The 21,020-nt window shown below is 39.2% G+C and overlaps 2 protein-coding genes across 2 annotated transcripts; both read right to left on the bottom strand.

Moving 5' to 3' along the window:
- Positions 1–1,845: 1,845 nt before the first annotated feature.
- gramd1c (GRAM domain containing 1c) lies at positions 1,846–10,975 on the bottom strand (the record flags this gene model as incomplete). The annotated part of the gene is made up of 17 exons (XM_079259939.1): positions 1,846–1,914; positions 2,164–2,269; positions 2,603–2,722; positions 2,905–2,971; positions 3,414–3,584; positions 5,142–5,245; positions 5,334–5,476; positions 5,587–5,705; positions 5,803–5,946; positions 6,030–6,192; positions 6,268–6,424; positions 6,515–6,633; positions 8,988–9,068; positions 9,153–9,248; positions 9,959–10,059; positions 10,375–10,498; positions 10,880–10,975. The coding sequence occupies 17 exons, from the start codon at positions 10,973–10,975 to the stop codon at positions 1,846–1,848; spliced, it is 1,980 nt and encodes a 659-aa protein (XP_079116065.1).
- A 1,805-nt stretch (positions 10,976–12,780) lies between these two features.
- On the bottom strand, positions 12,781–21,015 carry atp6v1ab (ATPase H+ transporting V1 subunit Ab). Its single transcript, XM_079260193.1, has 15 exons — positions 20,931–21,015; positions 18,568–18,670; positions 17,637–17,765; positions 17,003–17,217; positions 16,779–16,916; positions 16,303–16,454; positions 16,051–16,213; positions 15,855–15,963; positions 15,628–15,750; positions 14,508–14,622; positions 14,350–14,413; positions 14,064–14,267; positions 13,863–13,957; positions 13,570–13,741; positions 12,781–13,432 (listed from the first exon to the last, which is right to left on the bottom strand). The coding sequence occupies exons 2-15, from the start codon at positions 18,647–18,649 to the stop codon at positions 13,340–13,342; spliced, it is 1,854 nt and encodes a 617-aa protein (XP_079116319.1). The 5' UTR covers positions 18,650–18,670; positions 20,931–21,015; the 3' UTR covers positions 12,781–13,339.
- Positions 21,016–21,020: the final 5 nt, after the last annotated feature.

The raw sequence follows: 21,020 nt of genomic DNA, 5'->3' as shown, positions 1-21,020 counted from the left end.
CTCCCACAGACACGAAGGTTGTGTCACAGACAGGACGGGCACACTGCGAGGAAACACCAGTTCCTATGTTTATGGAGAAAATAAAACCAGTATACTTGCCGTTTATGCACATTTAATCACGTGGGCCTATATGCACTTAAGTTAAATTGCACAAATAGTCGTTTTAGGATTCCTATTTTTACTTTTATGGCTGATTTTTGCGCTTCCTAATACAAATCCATACATGTCAACACAAATAAACCAAAGAAAAAAACTGTTTCAAGCTTTTGTGAAATACCAATTTCCCCATTGTGTTCATTACTTCCGGACCACAGAGAACCAGTTTAAAAGTGGTGCTGTGTTTAATAAACTCATGTTTTTTCATGGGGAAATGGAAAATAAGGTGACAGTATCACAGCTGTACTTACTAATCCATGTGCTTATAAGTAGCCAACATAAGTGGTTTAATGATAATGTCTATGTACTGTCAGTTTGCCACTCATGCATGATCATTCCTCCTATGACAAAATATTTGTCCTGGAAATTAAAAAAAAACAAAAAAAAAAAACACAACTGCTGGTCAATTATTAAAGCCACTATTAACAGGGTTGTATTTCACCAGCAACAAAGGAGCAGACATGTTTGTTTCATGCTCTATTTAACATTTTGCTTTGTCTAATAGGTTCCTCCACCTTTTATAAACTTTGAAAAAAAATGAAAGTCTTAAAAACAGCATAACATTAAAACCAAAAAACTTTTCTACAACCATGTCCCGGCATTGAGCATTATTTACTTTCCGCATATTATAGCTAGTTGTACTAGTTGTATTATAGCTAGTACTACACCTAGTTGGAAAAATTAAAGCAAATATAAAGAAAAAAAAATGCATAGAAAAATATAGATCAAACTTTGTATTCAAGCATATGCAGATTCAACACAAACATGCAGTGTACATAATGATCAAGTCAGTTCAACAGAGCTATATGGTACCAGTTTGGAGGCTTCTGTAACACCTTTAAGATAGCTTTGACAGTCAAACCATCTTTAATTTTGCTCATATCAGGAAAAAAACAAAACATGACATCATTTTGGAATTTTTTTTTATTAAAAACAAATGCAATGTACAAAATGCACTCAGACGTCTGGGTCACATTACTAGTTTCATATGTACAGAATTTGAGGAAGAGGCAGCTTAACAAAACTGTGCACCATGTCTGAATGTTTAGCGAATCAATACTTTGTAAACATTAAAACGAGGCTCAAGAACTTAGTTGTGCATCAGCAACAACTACAATGAAGGAAACCCTTAACCTTGAAAAACTAAATCATCCACATTTAGGCATGTCATAATGGGAAAAATGAAAAAACTTCATTTGTGTTTGATTACAAAGAAGTATATTTGCTTTCAAGTTTGAGTTACCAAATAGCTTGACGGAGAAAGAACATTTTAAAATAGCTAAAGCTCGGCCTAATTCATAAGGCTTGTGCAGAAATTAAAATATTTACATTTAAATATTTACTTCCCGAAGTTAAAAAGTATTTGTGGTACAACAAAACATTGCAAAAAGAATATCACATGAGAAAGCAAATGCCATCAATTGTTGAAAAAAGAAAAAAATAAACCCTGCTTCTTCATAAATTAAATGTGCTGTGTCTTGTGTAGCCATTATGTAAATTTGTCCCTCCAACCGCCAGTTGCAGCTTGAAAACATCCTGGCAACTGATGCATAACCCCTGGCAACACATGGCATATCTGGGGTCTGGGGATGGCAACATCCTGTTGATACCAGAGCTCCTGTGAGGCACTTCGGTGCTGCAGTCCTTCCATGTTCTCAGGTCTGGGGACAAACCTCTCAACGGGCACCATCACTGCGGCGCTGCTGTTCGATTGGCTGAAGCAAAGCTCTGCTGGAGTACTACCAGAGAGCTGCGGAGCTGCAGAGAAGAACACCTGACTCAGCTTTAGGTATTCAAATAGTGTAGCTATGCATTTATAAAATGACTTTCTGCAGCTTATGAAAACAGAAAGAACTTTTGCAAAGTTATTCTTACAACATATCAGCTTTTTGTTTACAAGAAACGTAAACACTTATTCTCTGAAAGAACAAATGAATGAAAACGGATCCCTGAAAGAAGTTTCCACACATTGTCAAAACATGTACGTTTCCAGTTTAACCGTCTCACCTGTTCTAAAAGGTTAATGGAATCCTGTAGAACAGTTTTCAGCAGGTGCATGTCCTCATTGGTCTTGTATGCCGACCCCAGCTTAGGACCATATTCAGGTACCAAACTGTCAGGGGAGAAGAACACAAAAAAAAAAAAAAAGGACATTTATTCATTGGTAGATAATGTCTTTAGTTTTGTTGCATGAACACATCAGAAAACATCACAAAATGAAAAAATAAGACAAGATATCACCTGCATAGCCACATTGACTGAGGCTGAACAAAAGTCAGTTTCTACATTGTGACTTTTTAGTGCATAAGCTCACTTGTGTGTCGGCAGCATCACAGATAAGCCCTGTTCCTCGACGCATGACGTGTTTGAAATGGTCACTTACTGTTCCATTAACAAATCTACAGGAACGTGCAGCGAACAAATAGACAATAGAAACGTATCTGACCTGGCTTCACTCCTCTCCCTCAGCCGATGCTTTGTGCTCAGGTACATGCGATTGGCCACGTCCTCCATGGCCCACAGCTTGAAGAATAACGCCAGATTCAGAATCGTCAGAATCAGCAAACTGAAAATAGCAGAAAGCATCAAGTTTGAACTGATTACTGACGTGCATGAGAACAACAGCAGACTGAGGCATGGAAGAACAATGCAGAGGTTACCAAACACAAACACATTATATTAAAACCAGATTTCCAGAACAAGCATACACAGTACTTCATAGATGTATATCTCAGCTGTCAGTCTTACATGAAACTCATGGCAGCTACTATCGCGGTGGTGGTCCCTCTGTGAGATGCTGCCATATCTGTGGGGCCTGGAATGCAGCAGAGGATACAAAAACATTATTTACCTTAAAATAATGCAGTGCTTGACAACAAAACCAAGACTAGTGGATACAAAAGGACTTTGTGCTAGTTATGTATGAATAAGATATTTCATTCACAGATTGAAATGTTGCCATTTTCTAAATGTCTGACCCAGTGAGTCAGTAATTCCACCTATGGTGATACTTGTGGTATTTCAGCTGTTCTGACAAATTTGTTAACATCTGCATGAACAGCAGCCGCTGAGACAAATGTAGCGGCATCAGTTCAACTTCTAATTGGATTTTGATGCATCATAATGAGTTATTGGCCTCAACTAACTAAAAGCAGAAGGAAGAAATGTCCACCAGTTCTTCTTACAATTATATAAAACCTCAAATTAAATTAATATGATAACCAATCAATAATAGTTAAGTTAAAACTTAAAAGTACCCATGCTGGGATCTCTACATTGTTCGGGATCTTGTCCGTACTGCTTGTTGGGCTTTATGTGCTCTGATAGACTTCGGCTGTAAGTCCGCCTCCTTCTCCGGAGCCCACCCATCTTCCCTGCCTCTCCCCCTGCTTGGTTGACCCCTGGTTCTTCCTCCAGCAGTTCTGCTTCTGCATCACCACAAACATATGATGGAAATACAGATTAATTAAAACAGCTAAATTATTGAGTTTTAAATAAATTTTCAGCAAATCACAAGCATCCGCTTTATGGACAACCATGGATGATAAAGCAGTAGAAGGAGCAGCCCAGTGGTCTGTGAACAACCAAGTTTGAGGTTAGCTTTCCCATTTTTTTCCCCCAAACATAAAAAATACACATCACACAGTGGTGGTAGTAAAATGAAAAGTCAAACTATAAATCTATGCAACTAGTTGTGAAGTTTTACTGCTCCCTGCCTCCCTTTAGTTTTTTTCTAATAGGAGTGCAAAATGGAAAGAAAATCTAGAGGCATGCTCTACAGTAAACTCTTCTTTGGGCTGATAAAATCGAGTTCATGGTTAGCAAAGAGTGTGTGAGTGCTGTGTAAAGTAAATGTGACCTACACTCAGGGTCCCTCAGGTCCCTTTTAAGAAAGAAAAACACTGCACAGAGGACATGAATAGCTGTGTACACAAATCTGGATCAATTACCCTTTTTAAAAAATAAAACTGTATAAATTATATATAAAAAAAACAAATAAGTAGGATCAGACATGCACTTCTCAGAAAATGAGATTATGAAAAAGTTCAATATTTTTGGTCACTCACTATATTTCAAAAGGTTTCATTCTATGTGTAATGAATCTATAAAATATACAGGTTTCACATTCTGAAATAAGTGACAAAAAAATATTGACCTTTTTCATAATATTCTAATTTTCTGAGAGGTACCTGTTAATTAGGTGGAAGAGCATGGACTCATCATCCACACCTTCACAACGCTTCCCAAAGAGTTAGATATCTACCAACCAATTAAATGTGCATGCATGGAAAACTTTACTTCAACCATCCCAAATCATAATTTGATTAAAACAGAATTTGCATACAAAAGCCCTGATTAGCTTGTGTATGAATAAGGAGTTACCAGAATGTAGCTTTAATGACAAAGTCCCCAAAACTGTTTGGTCAAGTTTACTTGCAGGTGCGATAAAAATTTCCCCTCTGGGATAAATAAAGTATCTTTGATTTGATAATTAAGCTGCACGTTTACACACTAATTGGAGGGAGTGATTTTAGCCTGAAACATGTTTTACTAATGGTGCATTGACTTAACATTTAAAGTAAGACGTTGACACATTATGAATGTGAGTTTAATTGAAGCCAGAAGCTTTCTGGAACACAATATGAAAAATGTGCTGCAATGTTCAGGCCCGGTAACAGCATACATCTTTTGTTGGTATGTGAGAAACGAAACAAAAAAAGCCTTATATACATCAAAACTGCAGATATCAAATCAGTTTTAAGCTCCAGTTTGTGCTCTGTGCATTCAAAGTGACTATCCCTTTATATTCCATTTTGTCTTGCGAACCCAGAATGTGACTGCGGGGCATGCATGTTGGAGGAAATAGTTCATATCATATCAGAGATAAAATAAATCACAAGCTCATAAAAAAAAATTTAAAAAAAATAAAAACAAGGAAGTGCTCTTTCTATTACTGCAGTGTGCAGATGAAACCATCTACTCACCCAGCTGTCTGAAATTTTCTTCAATGCCGCTCCAGGAGTTCTTGGTAATGAAGGTCTTTACGAGGCCCCATGGCTGCTTCCTGTACTTCACATCGGAGTACACCCTAACAGCACAGAACAAGTTTTACTTTAAAGCAATAAAAGCTTATCTAAAGCTTTTTAGATTTAGAGATCAATTAAATTATACCTCACCTCAGTCGACACTTCCTCTTCGAGTTACTTATGATGTAGTACCGGTTTTGAGTGTAGAAGTAATCGTGATAGGGAACATCATGGGTGTGCACTTCTGCATCCACAACGTAGTACTGACCCTCCTTGAAATCTTTGTACAGTGTCTGATGAATTAGGAAAAATAAGCAGTAAGCCATAAGCCACTCTCTAAATAACATGTTTATTCAGCCTTTCAAGCATGAACCCAAACACACACACAATGATGTAAACACACCTGGCTCTCTGTTGCAGTGGAGAACTTCCCAATCAGAGGGTTGCTGATGGTTATGGTGTAGTTCAGAGTACGCTTCAGGTTTCCAAAAGCATCCTTTTGCCAAGCAGTAAAGCTGGAGTCTGAAAAGCACAATAAATAAACATAAATATTGGATTTAAGCGTTTCAGTAAGTTGGAGTTAGTTTCAGAAATGGAAGAAGACTAATACAGGTCTTACTTGTGATTTTCCGGACATCCAAAAATCTGTGAGTAAAGCTGGAGTCAGTAAATAGCAGCTCAAACATTTTATCTGCACTGATGTGGAAGACTTTGTTGATATACAAACGACCCGGCACCTGAGTGAAGCCGATTCGATCCTCCACTGTACAGGAAAGATGTCAGTTTTAAACCAAACAACAAAAAACTCATAAGCTCAGGTATCTGTTGGGAGCCATGGCCCTTCACCTTCTTCAATGCTTTCTGAGCCACTTTGCTCAGACGTGCCATGCTCGTTGGCGTTGAGGTCAAGAGAATGTGAGGAGCGTTTGGAGAGCCTCTCTGGGCCGAGGTGGTCCGGTGAGAGAACAGGACTGCGCTGTTGAGACGGTGTGTTACGACAGTCTTCCTGCTGGAAACGCAAAACAAACCAATAGTTTGTAACGCAAGACGATACTCAATGTTAGAAAAGCACGACTTTTGGTACCGTGTTGGTAGTGCTTTGTGAACCAAGAGGGGAGGGCAGTTCTTCCCGTTGTGGTGTGGAGCTCTCTAGTGGCCCATGCTCCAATCCAGGAAGGCGAAGGGAGTGGGGCCGTTCCAGCCTCCTGAGACCGTCATCCCCACCAGACTTCTGTGGCAAGCTGCAGACAAACAGTTTTATATATTAGCTTATAAATGAACACAATCTGGAACATACATGAGGACAGAAGTGGAAGTGCCAGCTTGTTTACCTTTGCTGCATGCTTGATTCCATTGATACCTGCAAATTCTCCATCTCTTCATGGTTCAGGCCCAGATCATTTCCATAATGCTGTCTAACCATCTGCCACAACTCCAAGCTGGTCAAAGACTGGGAAGGAGATGTCACAAGTACGTGGAAACATCAGCTGCAAGGCTGTCAGCTCACATTAACCAAAATCAGAAGACAAACAAACCTAAAACATGTACAGGTAACCTGGAAACCAGTGACCTTCACACAGCATCATTTACTGTCTTATCTCCATGGGTGACAAACAACCTGTAAACAACTCGTATTGTCTGCCTAGTCACTCTGATACTCATCTTACATTTCTGAGTCAACCCAGACAACCAGGAGAAGATCATATCACCAAATATCTGAGAACAAAATGTTTTTCCAGAAAATAAACTATTACTTTTGTTGGCTGGAGGAATCCAAAGAAAAAAATAGAAATAAGGAGTATTTTTGCAAATCAGTTCATTGACGCAGGAGAGTTTTCACCGCCAACTTCTAAATAAGATACTCTCCGTAGACAGAAAGTTGAAGCCTCTTTCATTTAAGCTTTAACCCTGCGATGGACTGGCGACCAGTCCAGGTTGTATACCCTGCCTCCTGCTAATTACTGGGATAAACTCCAGCTTCACCGCCACACAGGTGTCAAACTCCAGTCCTCGAGGACCAGTATTCTGCAGGTTTTTGTCATCCCCATGCTCCAACACACCTGACCGAAATTCATAAATAGGTTGACAAGAAGCTGCTGGATTCACTTGATTTGAATAAGCTGTGTTGGTAAAGAGAAACGACAAAAAACCTGCTGAATACCGGCCCTCGAGGAATGGAGTCTGACACCCCTGGATTAAGCGGTTCGGAAAATGAATGCATGACATTCAGGGTTTACCCACCTGCGCGTGGCCATGTCCCCGCAGCTGGAAGCTCGCTCTGGCTGTCAGATAACCTGGACACTTCACACGTTCAGGAAGTCCTGGGCACGAGCGAGTTCAGGGGCGTACATGTACGTTGTCAAGACTTCCGCGTACAAAAATTACTCAATAACTCAGTCTAGTCTAGGCTTGAGTTGAGTGACGGACTTTTTCGTCTTGTTTTCGAGCGCGCGCCTCTATGGGGTTCCGTCGGAGGCAGGTTGTCGGTGTAAACCCGTCGTCATGGCCACACCTGGAGAGGTCGTTGAACTTTGCTGTAATTACACAGGTGGTTTTGCTCCGGATCAACAGACACACACACCCCTGTGGGAAGGCTGTCACAGAGTCCGTTTACAAAAATAGGCTAGTTTTTGAGCAGAGATCAAATTCCAGGGTGAAAGTCCAACCTTTTATTTTATAATCAATGCCGAGTTGTTGACCTAAAAAGAAAGAAAAAAAATGCTGCGTGGTTTTTCTTATTTGTTTTCTGTGTTTGAGCTTTATTATGCCAGGACACTGAAGGCGGTGCTAAAATTAATTTTAATGCAAGTGTTTACCATCATTATTCTCCTCCTCGTCCATTCTTGGTAAAATTGTTTTTTGGCTTGAAAAGTAAAATGAATTAGTTTTTACTAAACCATTTACTGGATTCCTGGTTTTAAATGCGGCATATTATTGAGGTAACTTCCTATGTTTGAGAGCATAAATGTCAGCATGTGTAAGCAAATTAAAAACCTATATATAAACATAACCCTGTCAGTGTATGTGAGGCTGTCTAGGTTTGACAGTATTTCAGGGAGGTGTCCAGATTCACAGCTTAACAATGTCAGAGTCCCAGTTCAGAGCATCCAACATTTTCACCTCTACCCACAACATATACCGCAAGATTTGCTGTAGGCTACTGTGGAAATGAGTGGTCAGTGCCTCTGTCAATGTTCTAGACCCACCTTTAGACAGCATGCTAATAGTTATATGCTAAGTTTTATTGATCATTTTCCCCTTCTGTTCCGTCCATTTACTTTTACTGTAAAACAACTGGTTAATAATATGTATCCTTCATTAAGACGGGTTCATTTTTAACCATCAGTAGATTTGCATCACACAAACATGGTACCTCAGGGTTTGGAACAGTGAACAAATGTTTGTGTCTGTTGAATAGATGAGCAAACCCTGCAGCTACATGCAGATCTTTGCCCTGCATGCTAATAGTAGAACAGCACAGATGACCTCAGAGATAGTCTGGAGCTGAAGCAATATGATATGTACTCTGAACCTGTTAGATAAGTTCTCTGTAACAGACTTGATGTTTCAGGAGGAATTAGGCACAGCAGTCAAGATAGTTTTCTTACAAGTCTATATAGTTCACAGTCCTTTTTATTGAGGTGAAATGACTGAGTCTCATAGAGAAGATTTGTCTTGATGTGTGAGAAAAGTTTGAAACAAAAATGATGATTAAACCACTATGAGCATAGTTACTCGTTTACAGAATGAATGCTCCACTGATGTGTGTGCATTCTTGGCAGTTTCATCTGGTATGAGTCTTACCTTGTCCAACAGAGTATTTTGCCACATGCGGAAAACACCTTGATAGCTTTTCTCTCTTGCCGAGAAGGAAGCGAAGAAGAACTGAGGGTGAAGGCACAAAGAGTATATCTGATTCTGTACTCATAAAAAGTGAAGAAGAAATTATCCAAAAGACTGCGTTTCAACCTTGTCAGTGCTTGTACAAATCTGGATGGCGTTGGGAATCAGTCGAGCTGTTTTCTCTCTGCTCATAGATGTGATGTCTTTCAGAGTTAAAGTGATCTATGAGAGGAAGAAATAAACTTTTTTTATTATTTTTTAAATAATGCTTTGAAAGGTTTTATATAATATTCCTGGAATAATTCTGGGATTAAATTTTGAGGTTAGCAAAAAATCAGTTTTGATTTATATTGTATTAGTGCTGCAATTTCTTCACTTATGTTTTCTGTCTTTCACTACAAGTATCAGTAAATCATTGCAAAGTGTGTATTTTACATTTTACTTTTTTTTTTTTTTTAAATAATGCTTTGAAAGGTTTTATATAATATTCCTGGAATAATTCTGGGATTAAATTTTGAGGTTAGCAAAAAATCAGTTTTGATTTATATTGTATTAGTGCTGCAATTTCTTCACTTATGTTTTCTGTCTTTCACTACAAGTATCAGTAAATCATTGCAAAGTGTGTATTTTACATTACTTCATTTAATTCTCAACTAACTGCAAGTAGAAGTAGCAACTAAGCCACATGTATAAAGCTCTCACACAGAAGCATGCATCATCATGCAAAGAAGATGATGCAGAAAGAGAAAGTCATTTAAAAAAAAAAGAAAAAAAAAAGTAAAAACTGTCTTATGTATGTAGGAAGTATAGGAAGTAGACTATTCGCAGTTTGAGTATAACTATGTGCTGCATTTATACATTATACTTCCCATGCATGCGTTAATGTGTAGCTACACGACTTCCTACAGCATACTCGCCCACATTCTCATTACCTTCGTGCCACGAAACACATTGCTGTAGAAACAGACCCAGTTCTGTGAAAGGTAGAGGCGTCCTTGGAGGAGTATGTCCCGCTGGAGGGCACATGGATAATCTGTGTAGAAAATGAGTAACAGCCATACCACCAAGATGTATGATCATCCCTGAACAACTAGTTCGCTGTAGGAACTTATACAACTTTTTTAAAGTAATGATGGAGTCGTTTCTGGATTTTATTTGTGGCACAAAAGATTTATTCTGATGTAAGGATTAAACATTTTTTGTAAAACTGTGGCTTTCATGGGTAGAAGTGATAATCTGAACTGCTTTAAAAAAATTTTAGCATGGTGGATTATGGAATTACTAAAGATCAACAAAAGGAATCTGCTTTCCCCATTTCCCTGCTATGCGATCCAGTCTCGTTACTCACCTACAATGAGTCTTTCTGATTCTGGCAGTTCTTTGAACAGTTTCTTAAATTCCTCCAACTTCTGTTTGTAGGTCTGCAGAGGAGTTGGGGGCGCTGCAAGACACTGTCCCTGAGCATCGGAGCTCTGATAGAGAGATGCAGAGCAGAAACATTAACTGTGTTTTAGCATTTTTAATTTTGGATTTGTGTTAGAAACTGGAGCAAAGTATTGTCTGAATAAAGACATCTGAAATTAGGAGATAAGAAGAATAAAACTGAGATAAGGGTGAAGAAAAACTCCAGTGAATTTAAGCAAATAATAAAAAGAGCAAAAAGAGCATTATTAGTTAATGGTGTAATTTAACCACAAGAGGGCAGTGACGGAATTTCTATTATTATAGACTTAATTAGAGGGGATTAAATGAAGAAAACATTGGTGCAAATGTCACATGGAGAACATTCAGATGTTTGAAGCAGATGTAGGTTTGCTGAGACAGTGTTAAGTTTTGTTCTTGTCTTCCCTTACATCTTCATCAGAGCTCCACCTGATGTCCACTAGTGATGTTGTTTCATCTGTAATGTCATCGCTGCCCACTCCTGACCGGTTTGATACCTGGTCCATCAGCTCCATTGGACTGCTCACACACAAACATAAAAGTTAGTTTAGTGTCCAACTAGAGTCTATAATCTTTGAGAATTAATGTAGAAAAGTTTTAATCTCTGATAGATAGTTATGAATCACATCAAATGAGGTTTTCTGTAAAAGAAGTTTAATGACAATCTTCTTTGAACTCAACTGCTGTTATGCCTTTTATCTTAATTATAAATGAAAATTAATCAGTTTACATAATTTTTTGGTAACAAAATACACTTTACACCCTAAACTCTGAGTATAAAGGACTTTAGAAGGAATAGATATTAACAGAGTACAACACTAAGAAAAACTAGTATGGTTATGTCTGTGTGGGTCTGCACTGCTTATAGGATGTGGAATTAGATCCATCTGCTGCCATCCAGTATTCAAACGTCTTATTTAATTAAATGCAACACGATAGGGTGCATAATATTTACAATTCCCAGAAAGGTAAATATGGCGCCTGTAATAATGGAACACAATTTACATAGACTGGTTGTGTGACATCAGATCAACAAGGTTCAACTCATTCACCTCTAATTCTGCTTGGAAATATTATTTACCCTGACAAAGTTCATTCAGCACGATGGAGTGAATCAAAAGGAAATTCCCTAGAAAACCATTCATTTCAAAGCTTGTGACTTTAAAAATGATATTCTGCAGATGTACGGGCTTTTTTTTTTTTTTTTTTTTTTTTTGTGTGTGTGATAAAAATTCATGTGATTTAAACTTCGTCATGAAATGTCACTAAAAAAAAAAAAGCATTCAGGAGAAAGGCAGAACCAGTTTGACTGGAGAGCTGTATGAGGGTGTGTGTAGGAGCAGAAACCTTCGTGCAGCTGTGGATCTCCACTCACACACACCTGCAGTTAAATGCAAACGCGACACTGAATGAACAGATCTGTGTTCAAGTATAAAGTAAAGGGGGAGGCGGGGGTGCTATCGAAAACACCTTTCAAGAGTCTAGTTAGATTGTTTACGGATATGAAGCATTATCAGATTGGGTATTATTTCAACTAAGAGACAATCTGATGGAAAAAAAGAAAGCAGCAAAAACAACTCACGCTTTACTGAAAGCGGCTTTTACGCACGAACTCGTTTTTATCTTCCAGTCTCTACTTGAGTTTTCTCGCGCGAAACTAGAGCTGTCACACTCACCTGGCACGGAGGGGACCCAGGATGTCTCCTTAATTTGATCAAAGCTTAAAATGAATAAAACCAGAAAAATCCACAAGGTTCTCCCCGCGCTGCTTTGGAGCTCTGATGCAGACTTAAATGTCCTCAGTCGCCTTATTGTTGCAGGTGCGTCTCATCCAGCAGGGGCACATACCCTGACGGAGTTGTCACCTCATTGATGACGCCCACTGCCTTTCGTGAAACTATTTAAAGAGTCTAAAATGACCTATCCCTTCATGTGTTTACATCCTTCTTAATGACGAACTCATTCCAATCTGTTGTTGCATCTGAAAAGTATCTGGCAACTTTAAAAAAAAAAAAATCATTTGGGGGCATTGATCAAACCCTTTCAAACCCCCTTTTCTATATGAAATGTAGTAAATATAAAGAAAAAGGAAAATAAACCTTGACCCAATCTCAGTTATAATCCCCTGTTGTTTTAAAGACAATAGTTTAAGTCGTCACAAGTATTTATATACTCCCAAAAGGACTGAATTTTCCAGTGTGCCTGTGACATGCAGAGAGACCAGTTTAACAGCACGAACAGCATCATCAGAAACAATGAGGGATAAACACACACTTTTTTTTTCCTTCCCATGTTTTAATTCTTTGGGAGTAACATGATGAAACAATTGGACAGCAGAGCATTAAGAGTTTGACTCTTACACATTCACACGGCAAAGTACACAACACCGCACAGCATGAAAAACAAAACGAAAGCCTCAACATCAAAACGCCGGCAATAAATAGGTTGATCTCATTAAATTTATATTCAATACTCTTCTGTACAGATGGTCTATGAATTACAATACATCAACCAAACAGTCCTCTTCAGGAAGAGCAAAACAACTACACAGAAATCATGTAAACAGAAAGGAGAAAATAAGATGAGATCTGTCTTTCACACACACCTCTCACACACACAGAGACACACACACGATCAGTGACCATGCAGAGGATCCAGAGGATGCCTACGTGAGGCAACAAGTAATAATGAATACAGTACATCTTTCTCTTTTCCCTCCACATGAAGTTGCACACATGCACACGCTCACACAGTCACACACAAAGGAGCACAGGGGAACACACTGGGTGTGGGAATACGTGGAGGTGGAATGTGATTCTGCAGTGGAGAGGTCAAGAGATGGAAAGTGGAAAGGCTGCGAGAGTGGAAGCCTACTCCTCCAACGTACGGAAGGCATTTTGCATGTCCTCCAACAGCTGTGCGTACTCGGCCTTTATCTTGGCCTCACCCTCCTTCACTGGATCCTGCACACAAAAATACAGTTTCAAGATACCTGAGTATTTTCACACTGATGTGCCTCAATAAACAGAACTTCAGAAAAGTGTAAAACAGAAGCTCCTGCTGTTTCATACTGGATCCTTTCACATACACCGACACACACCTTGAATTTCATCGAGCTGATCTTGTAGAGGATTTCGCCCATGTTCTCCCTGATTATGGCCCAGGTGATCTTGTTGTCGCTCTGAGCTGTGGTCTCCACCGCGTGCCGTGCCATGTCATAGAAAGCTATCATGTTGGACAGAATGCCCACGGTCTTGTAGAAGGGGCAGAACCTGAGAGGATGGACAGGAAAAGTCACATTAACCAGGAAACACAACGTTTCCTCCAAGATTATCACTCTGAAATCGATTTGTGAAAGCTGTAGAGTAAATGCCACAAAGACTATAGTTTTACCTGTCATAAGGAGTGTAACCGTTCTGCTGCAGGAAGTCGTCTTTAATCAGTTTGGCCACTTCTAGAGTGATTTTATCAGTTTCTGCCAGTGAAGCCTTTCAGTGTGAAAATAATACATACATTCACACCAATTACAACGGTTTTATGGAACAAATGAAGTTATATTTATGGCAGACTAGCTTCTAACTCCGATAGAGTTACCTTCCCAACAAGCTGCACAATCTCAGCCAGGTCCTCTTCCTCCTGCAGGATCTCCTTTGCCTTGGTGCGCAGAGGCACAAACTCAGGGAAGTGCTTGTCATAATATTCATCCAGAGCTCGAGTGTATTTGCTATAGCTGATGAGCCAGTTGACGGAGGGGAAGTGCTTCCTCTGAGCAAGCTTCTTATCCAGACCCCAGAACACCTGAGAGAAGACACAGCAATAAAACCATAAAGCAACAGGACATTAGCCACAGTCATAGAGGGATGAAACCATCATGGTTCACCTGGACAATACCAAGCGTGGCTGAAGTGACAGGATCAGAGAAGTCACCACCTGGAGGTGATACGCTGAGGAAAGACGAAACAGTTTCTGTTAGACGCCGTTTCTGGTCCATAAAAGATGTGCAATGTCTCCCTCTGGTGATACCAAGCTTCAACTCACGCTCCAACGATACTGACACTGCCCTCCCTCTCAGGGTTGCCGAGACACTTCACTCTTCCGGCACGCTCGTAGAATGAGGCGAGTCGGGCGCCCAGGTAGGCAGGATAACCGCTGTCTGTGGACACACACAGAAAATACTGCTGAGAGAAACCCAAAGCCAGTCTGCATTTCTTTTTCTTTTTTTTTTCTTTTTTTTTTTACAAACACCAGACCAAAATACAAAGGAGAGCTGTGTGGAAAAGTACGACTTAAAAGCAGAAAGCCTCACAGAGCAATCAGAGAAACCAAAACCACAACAGAGACTTTATGACAAGCATACATTTATATTTTCTTATTTAAGAAAGTTAGAAGTTATAGAATAAGGTTTTTGAGGGCCTTTAAAGCTAACAACAAGGAAGAAGTGTGAACAATACAATACTCAAAATAAAGATCAGGGAGGCAAAGGACAGCTGAAAGAAAGAGCTAGAGTGAAACCTCCATAAGAACAACACAAGATAAACTTCTTTAGTGGGATTAGGACACTCTCTGGTGTCAGACCAGAAAATAATGTTTAACAATCTAAAATGATTGTAATTGTAATTAAGCAAAAAAGAATAGGTATCTTAAGAATTTTTAATATTGTTGACTTTGGTGATTTTTTTAAAAAAAAAATATGTTACATTTTTTTGTTCAAAGCATCTTTGAGGATACAAAAAAGCATTTAAAATGTATAATAATTATTAATAGTGAGGGAGGAGAAGATGGGCAGTGTGGACTGAATTTGTTTTTCAACAGATTTAATTATTTTTGTGAACTAAATGTGTCCTTAATTAAATTTTACTTGTCCATCTGGAATACCACAATTTCAGCAATGGTGCCTTTCATAGCTTTACTGCCAATCTTTCTTTTTTAAAACTTAAAATATTAACTTAAATTCAAGAAAAACTTCTCAAATGTTTATATTTTTAACGCTTGTTGCGGGTCAACTTATTTGATGTAATCCAGTGTGAAGTCTGTCAGTGTAACTTATCCAATTCTACCTTGGAAAGACCTTTTTTCGTTAACTAATAAATAAACACAGAGCAAAGACTTGAAGAACTTTTTGCTTTTCATTAAAATGTCCAAGGGAACACAAACTTACCAGCAGGCATCTCAGCCAGTCGGCCAGAAATCTCCCTGAGAGCCTCGGCCCAACGGGAGGTGGAGTCCGCCATCATGCTTACATTGTAGCCCATATCCCGGAAGTATTCGGACAGCGTGATTCCTGCCACAACAAACAGAATGGTGAAATCAGGAAAACACAAAGATACGATCCATGTGAAATATGTTATTTTAGTGTGTAATGCAAGAGTACGTTTCAATGCTCACCTGTGTAGATGGAAGCCTCTCTGGCAGCTACAGGCATGTTGGAGGTGTTGGCCACCAGCGCCGTTCTCTTCATGATGCTTTCTGTCTTTCCATCCACCTCCATGGTCAGCTGATGACCAGACAGTGTTGTGAGTCAACCTGGGTACCAATTTTACCGCATCCACATTAAGAGAGACGGAATGCCGTGACTACCCACCTCGGGGAAGTCTCGCAGTACTTCTGACATCTCATTACCACGCTCCCCGCAGCCTACATAGATGATGACATCACTGTTGGAGTACTTGGACAGGGACTGAGAGATGACGGTCTTTCCGCAACCAAAGGCTCCTGGGATGGCGGTGGTTCCTCCCTGCACACATCTTGACACAGAAAATACAGTCAGGAATAAAGAAAAGGCTTCAAGTTTGAGATCAATTCCACAATGTTAAGATGAAAAGTGTAAACTTACGGGAAAAGTGCGTCCAGCACTCTCTGTCCAGTCAGCAGCGGGTGATTGGCAGGAAGCTTCTCTGTGACAGGTCGCACCTGCCTGACAGGCCACACCTGGACCATTGTAAACTTCTCCTTAATGCCCTCAAATTCCAGCTCCATCACTACATCCTGAAAAAAACAAGACACACATGAAGCACACTGCAAAAACTGAAATCTAAGTAAGATTAAAAATCTTATTTTGAGTACACATATGCTTATTTCTTTAAAGATGAGATAATTCTTAGTGTTTATGCCTCTTGTTTTAAGAGTATTTTTACTTGTTTTGGGAAGTCTTGACAAGACAAATTTTGTTGTTCTGTTGGCAGGTAATTTATCTGATTTCAAGCAACATTTACCTTTTTTTTTTTTTTTGTTTGTTTCTTAAGGCTGAGTTTTTGCAGTGCAACAGCTGCTTTTGAAATTAAGCAGCAGCTGGCATTAACTCTAACTCACGGTGATGTCGTAGTTTCCAGGTGGAGCCACGTAGGTCACGGTGCCTCTGTTCTTGGGGGGCAGCATGATTTTGTGCCTAATGAGGGAGTTCTCGTACACCATCCCATAGATGTCTCCTCCTGTGATGTGGCTGCCAACCTAAGAGTTAGAAAAAGGGAATAGATAAAAAAGTATGGCACCAAATCATTTCAAGATGGCGGCCTGAAGCCTGTGCAGATCCATACCCGCAGGCTCTTGCTGGGAGAAAACTCCCACTTGAGGTCTCGGTTGAGAGCTCCAATATTCACTCCTCTTGGGATGTAGATGCTCTTTGTGAGGTCATTGATATCCTTTAAGGGTCGCTGGATACCATCAAAGATGGACCCCATGATTCCTGGACCTAACTCGACAGATAGAGGCTTCCCCGTCCGCAGCACAGGGTCTCCCACAGACACACCAGCTGATTTTACACTCAGGAAACTGTGTGAAGCTTGAATGATGGACTATCTCTAGTATGAATTTTGAAAGGAGATGAGGGTTTTCAATCATTTCCAATAAGCTGACAACAAACCAGCATCCTTATCTTGAGATTAACGCCTTTCTTGAATCTATAGATGTTTTTATGTCCTGTCCACAAGCAACAAGAGCAGACAGGAGTAATACAAGATAGCATGCATCTCTTCTGTCATTATACACTTCACCAGCTATAAATGAGCTTGTTAATCAACTGATGCATCAAAGAGCCAATAAAAATCAACATTTACTCCTTATGGTTACTTTAGATACTCTGAACGGGCCTTTTAGGAAAAGTTTGACTGAAGATAAAAGGGGTTAAAAGCAGTCATGAAATCGATGGGCGTATGGTGACAGTAAGGATACATGTCTCCTCGTAGACCTGGATGGTGGCCATGTCTCCCTCCAGCCTGATAATCTCTCCCACCAGCTCACTGTGGCCGACACGAACCAGCTCGTACATGGCTGCTCCAGCCATAGCCGTGGCTGTCACCACTGAAAACACAGACGAGATATTATTATGAAACTAAATGCATTCATATCAATACGGTTCAATATGGATTTTTGCTTTTTGACATCAGAAGCATGAAAACTAAATCCCAAAATTAAACAGATGTGAAGCTGTCTTGTTTCCTGAGCGTACAATGTTTGATTTGTCATATAGTTTAACAACATAGGATGAATTAATCCTTTTTAGTTTTTTTTTTTTTATCATAAAATATTGTGTTCTGTATGTCATGTTTTAAGTCTAAAATATCATATATTAGTCATTTGTCCTGTTTAAATGGACATGATGGTGCATTGTGCTGATTCTAACATTGGTGAGAGAACTAATGCCTGTTAAGATAAGAGGAATTATTTCCCAGGTATTGTCAAAGACAAATTTACAAGACAGTCAGCCGAAGAGATTGAGGTTCTCTGGCCACTGTTGCTATTATGAGGCTTGGCCACACAGCCCAATCAGTGAAAAAATAACAATACAACTAAAAAAATATATATGTCTGACATGTTAAAAGTGTTCACTTATATCAAATGTGCTGGTTCCTAAATGAAAGGAAAATTTTAGGATTCCTTTCAGAAAAAAAGGACACTGATAATTCTGGCTATGTTTAACCACAAAGGATGTTTAGTGGGAACTGCATCGACATATTCAACATGACTGCTGAATGTAGATCTTCACATCACCCTTAAAAGCAATTCCACAGCCTGTTCTTATTCACGAGGAACATGTGTTAGAAATACAATGAGGATTAACAGTTTTAGAAATTAGTGTTTGCATGTGCATGCAGTGGCCGACCTGGTCCAGAGACGCCGTGTACATATCCAAACTGGCTCTCTCGCTCCTCGTCTCTGATTTTGGGCAGCTTGGACATGTCCATCTTTAAAGGTTAGTAGTCTACCTGAAAGGAAATGAAAAGCAGACCCATGAGAAACTAAAATACTCTAAATAAAATGCACTATTTTAGTTTTTATTGTTAACTGACATACTGGCATATCCAAAGCAAGTAGGAGCAAAAGATATTTTATTATTGTTAATATTACCTGTATGGGAAATAGGATAAAGAAAAAAACAATTCAATAAACCACCATGTGAACTTAGTCAGCTCAAAAATACAGTATGCATTGAAATGCAGTGATTTTATGTCTATTTGAGGTATAAAAAAAAGATGTTTCTGTGATACTGTCCTGGCCTCTTGGTATAATCAATCTCTGTAGTAATCTTAGAAACTTCAGGAAAATCATAGCAATAGGTCACCTTCCTCATCTCCCTCTCCTCCTCTGTATATCCCAGGTCGACTACTACAGTCAATGTGACGTGTCACGCTAACATTAGAGGGGATTCCTACTCAGCAGCATGCTGCTGTATAAGTGGATATGCATATGAACGCTGCATGCTCTCCTTCCATATAAGATGCTTATATTATTGCTTCTGTGTCTTTTCTAAGACATACACATAACATCTTAGCTAAATCCTGTAGTTCCCAAATTGTGTGCATACCGCAGAAGCACAAGCTCAAGCTGTCATCAGCCGTGACATAAACCCATCCCCCATAGAGCTGACTGCAGATGATTTGCACACAGTGTGCTTTAAAAGCAACACATCAGTAACTTAGAAATATGCCTATATCCTAACCCTGTATCTTTTCCACCCTTCAGTTTTTCATTTTTCCGTGTCCTTTTATTGCCCTTCCCACTGATGCACAGATCTTCCAGTTTATGTTCGACTGCTTACTCCATCTGTGCATCAATAAAGCAGCTCCACCTAAAGCTCAGTGGGAAAACTGCAAGGATCCTATGAAGATTTTACTTGACTTTTTGGTCTTTACTTAAAAGAGAAACAGAAAATTACCACATTTCAGTTGATGTTATATGTGTGTTTCGTTCAAAGACAAACTGAGCACATACATATGCCATGTCATTTCTAGCATTAAGATGTACATGAGTAGAAGAAAAAGCCTCATAACATGGTAAAGTGCCAACAGTGTTAAAAAAAAAAAAAAAAAAAGACTGTTTTCCATTTTGTTAATCTTCACCTGCCTGATTAACAATTCTACAAAATCTCAACAGATTTACATTATACTGTCTTACATATAAACCTTGGAATAAGTCTCCTATTACAACAGCATTATGATTTAGTACATTACACTCTTCAAGCCAGATTGCAAATGTGAAATTTTAATTATTTGACATTTTCTTATAACCTCAAATGAAGGAGATTTTAACAGACTTGAATAGACTCTTGGTCATATGATCTTGGCACATGACTGACTCGCTTTACTCAGTGTCTTTCAGGAAGTGGGAAACGGGCATGGTGCAAAACTGGGAAGTACAAATTATGACAGTGTGTGGAAACTGGAGAAGTTATTCCACCTGACCTCCGTTCTGCACAGAAAATGAGTCCTTATCAGAATAAAGACTGTTTATGTTCATGTGGCTAACATCACCTTAAAGTGTGTTGGTCAATGACTGTATTGACTGTAGATAAATTATTTCCTAATGTTTCACACTGTCTCATAAAAATAACAACTAGCGGAACAGACAGATTAGTATTGTTTGTAAAATATCAGGACTTTATATTTATAGATATGTCTAAGTAAATAGTAGTACATTGAATACATGTCAGGCTAAAATAGGCTCAGAAATGTTACATATATGTGAGAAAGTACACCCTGACATGATGATGTTTAGTGAAGCCAGTTTAGTGCAAGTTTCGTTTTCTATTTGTCAATGGTACAGATTTAAAAATATGACGATGATATGAAAGGCTGATTTTTATATGATAAGCAAGGAATTGTGTGTATGCTTTGATCCTGATGTTGCTGCTGTTTGACAGGCTTTTTTTTTCCAGCATTATTTACTAGCTAAGCTTATTGACACAACCAGGCAGAGTCTGAAAGTGATTCGTTCAATCGTGAGTAGGCAGGTCAGGGATTTCAACTTGATCCTCAATTAATAACAACACATTTAGCAAGCCTTGTAGGTTATTCAGTGTCATGAAATATGAACAAGACTCGTCTATCGGCCTCACTCAAAAAACAGATGCCTCTACCATTTCACCACACCATAAATACATGGTTTCGTTTTCAACACACGGCGAAATCCGCGACTACGTATATTGAAAGTGCGCGACGTCCTGATAATAAAAAATTTAGCGTTTACCGTGTGGTCTTGAAGTGTCCGTCCGCTGTCTTGCCTCGAGAGAAACACTAGGTACTGCGATGCGTGACTGCAAGCTGAGGTCAGCTGACT

This window comes from Telmatherina bonti, assembly GCF_933228915.1.
Source record: "Telmatherina bonti genome assembly, chromosome: 20".
In the NCBI taxonomy this organism is placed as follows: Eukaryota; Metazoa; Chordata; class Actinopteri; order Atheriniformes; family Telmatherinidae; genus Telmatherina; species Telmatherina bonti.
The sequence above is the reverse complement of the archived record's forward strand: the minus strand, read 5'-3'. Positions and strand labels throughout refer to the sequence as shown.

Excerpts from the sequence above, each read along its gene's own strand:
- atp6v1ab (XM_079260193.1), bottom strand. The coding sequence starts at position 18,649 with ATGGACATGTCCAAGCTGCCCAAAATCAGAGACGAGGAGCGAGAGAGC. Across the intron at positions 14,623-15,627 it reads ACTGGCTGAGATGCCTGCTG|ACAGCGGTTATCCTGCCTAC; the intron begins GTAAGTTTGTGT and ends GTGTGTCCACAG. Across the intron at positions 13,958-14,063 it reads TTGTGCAGCTTGTTGGGAAG|GCTTCACTGGCAGAAACTGA; the intron begins GTAACTCTATCG and ends TCACACTGAAAG.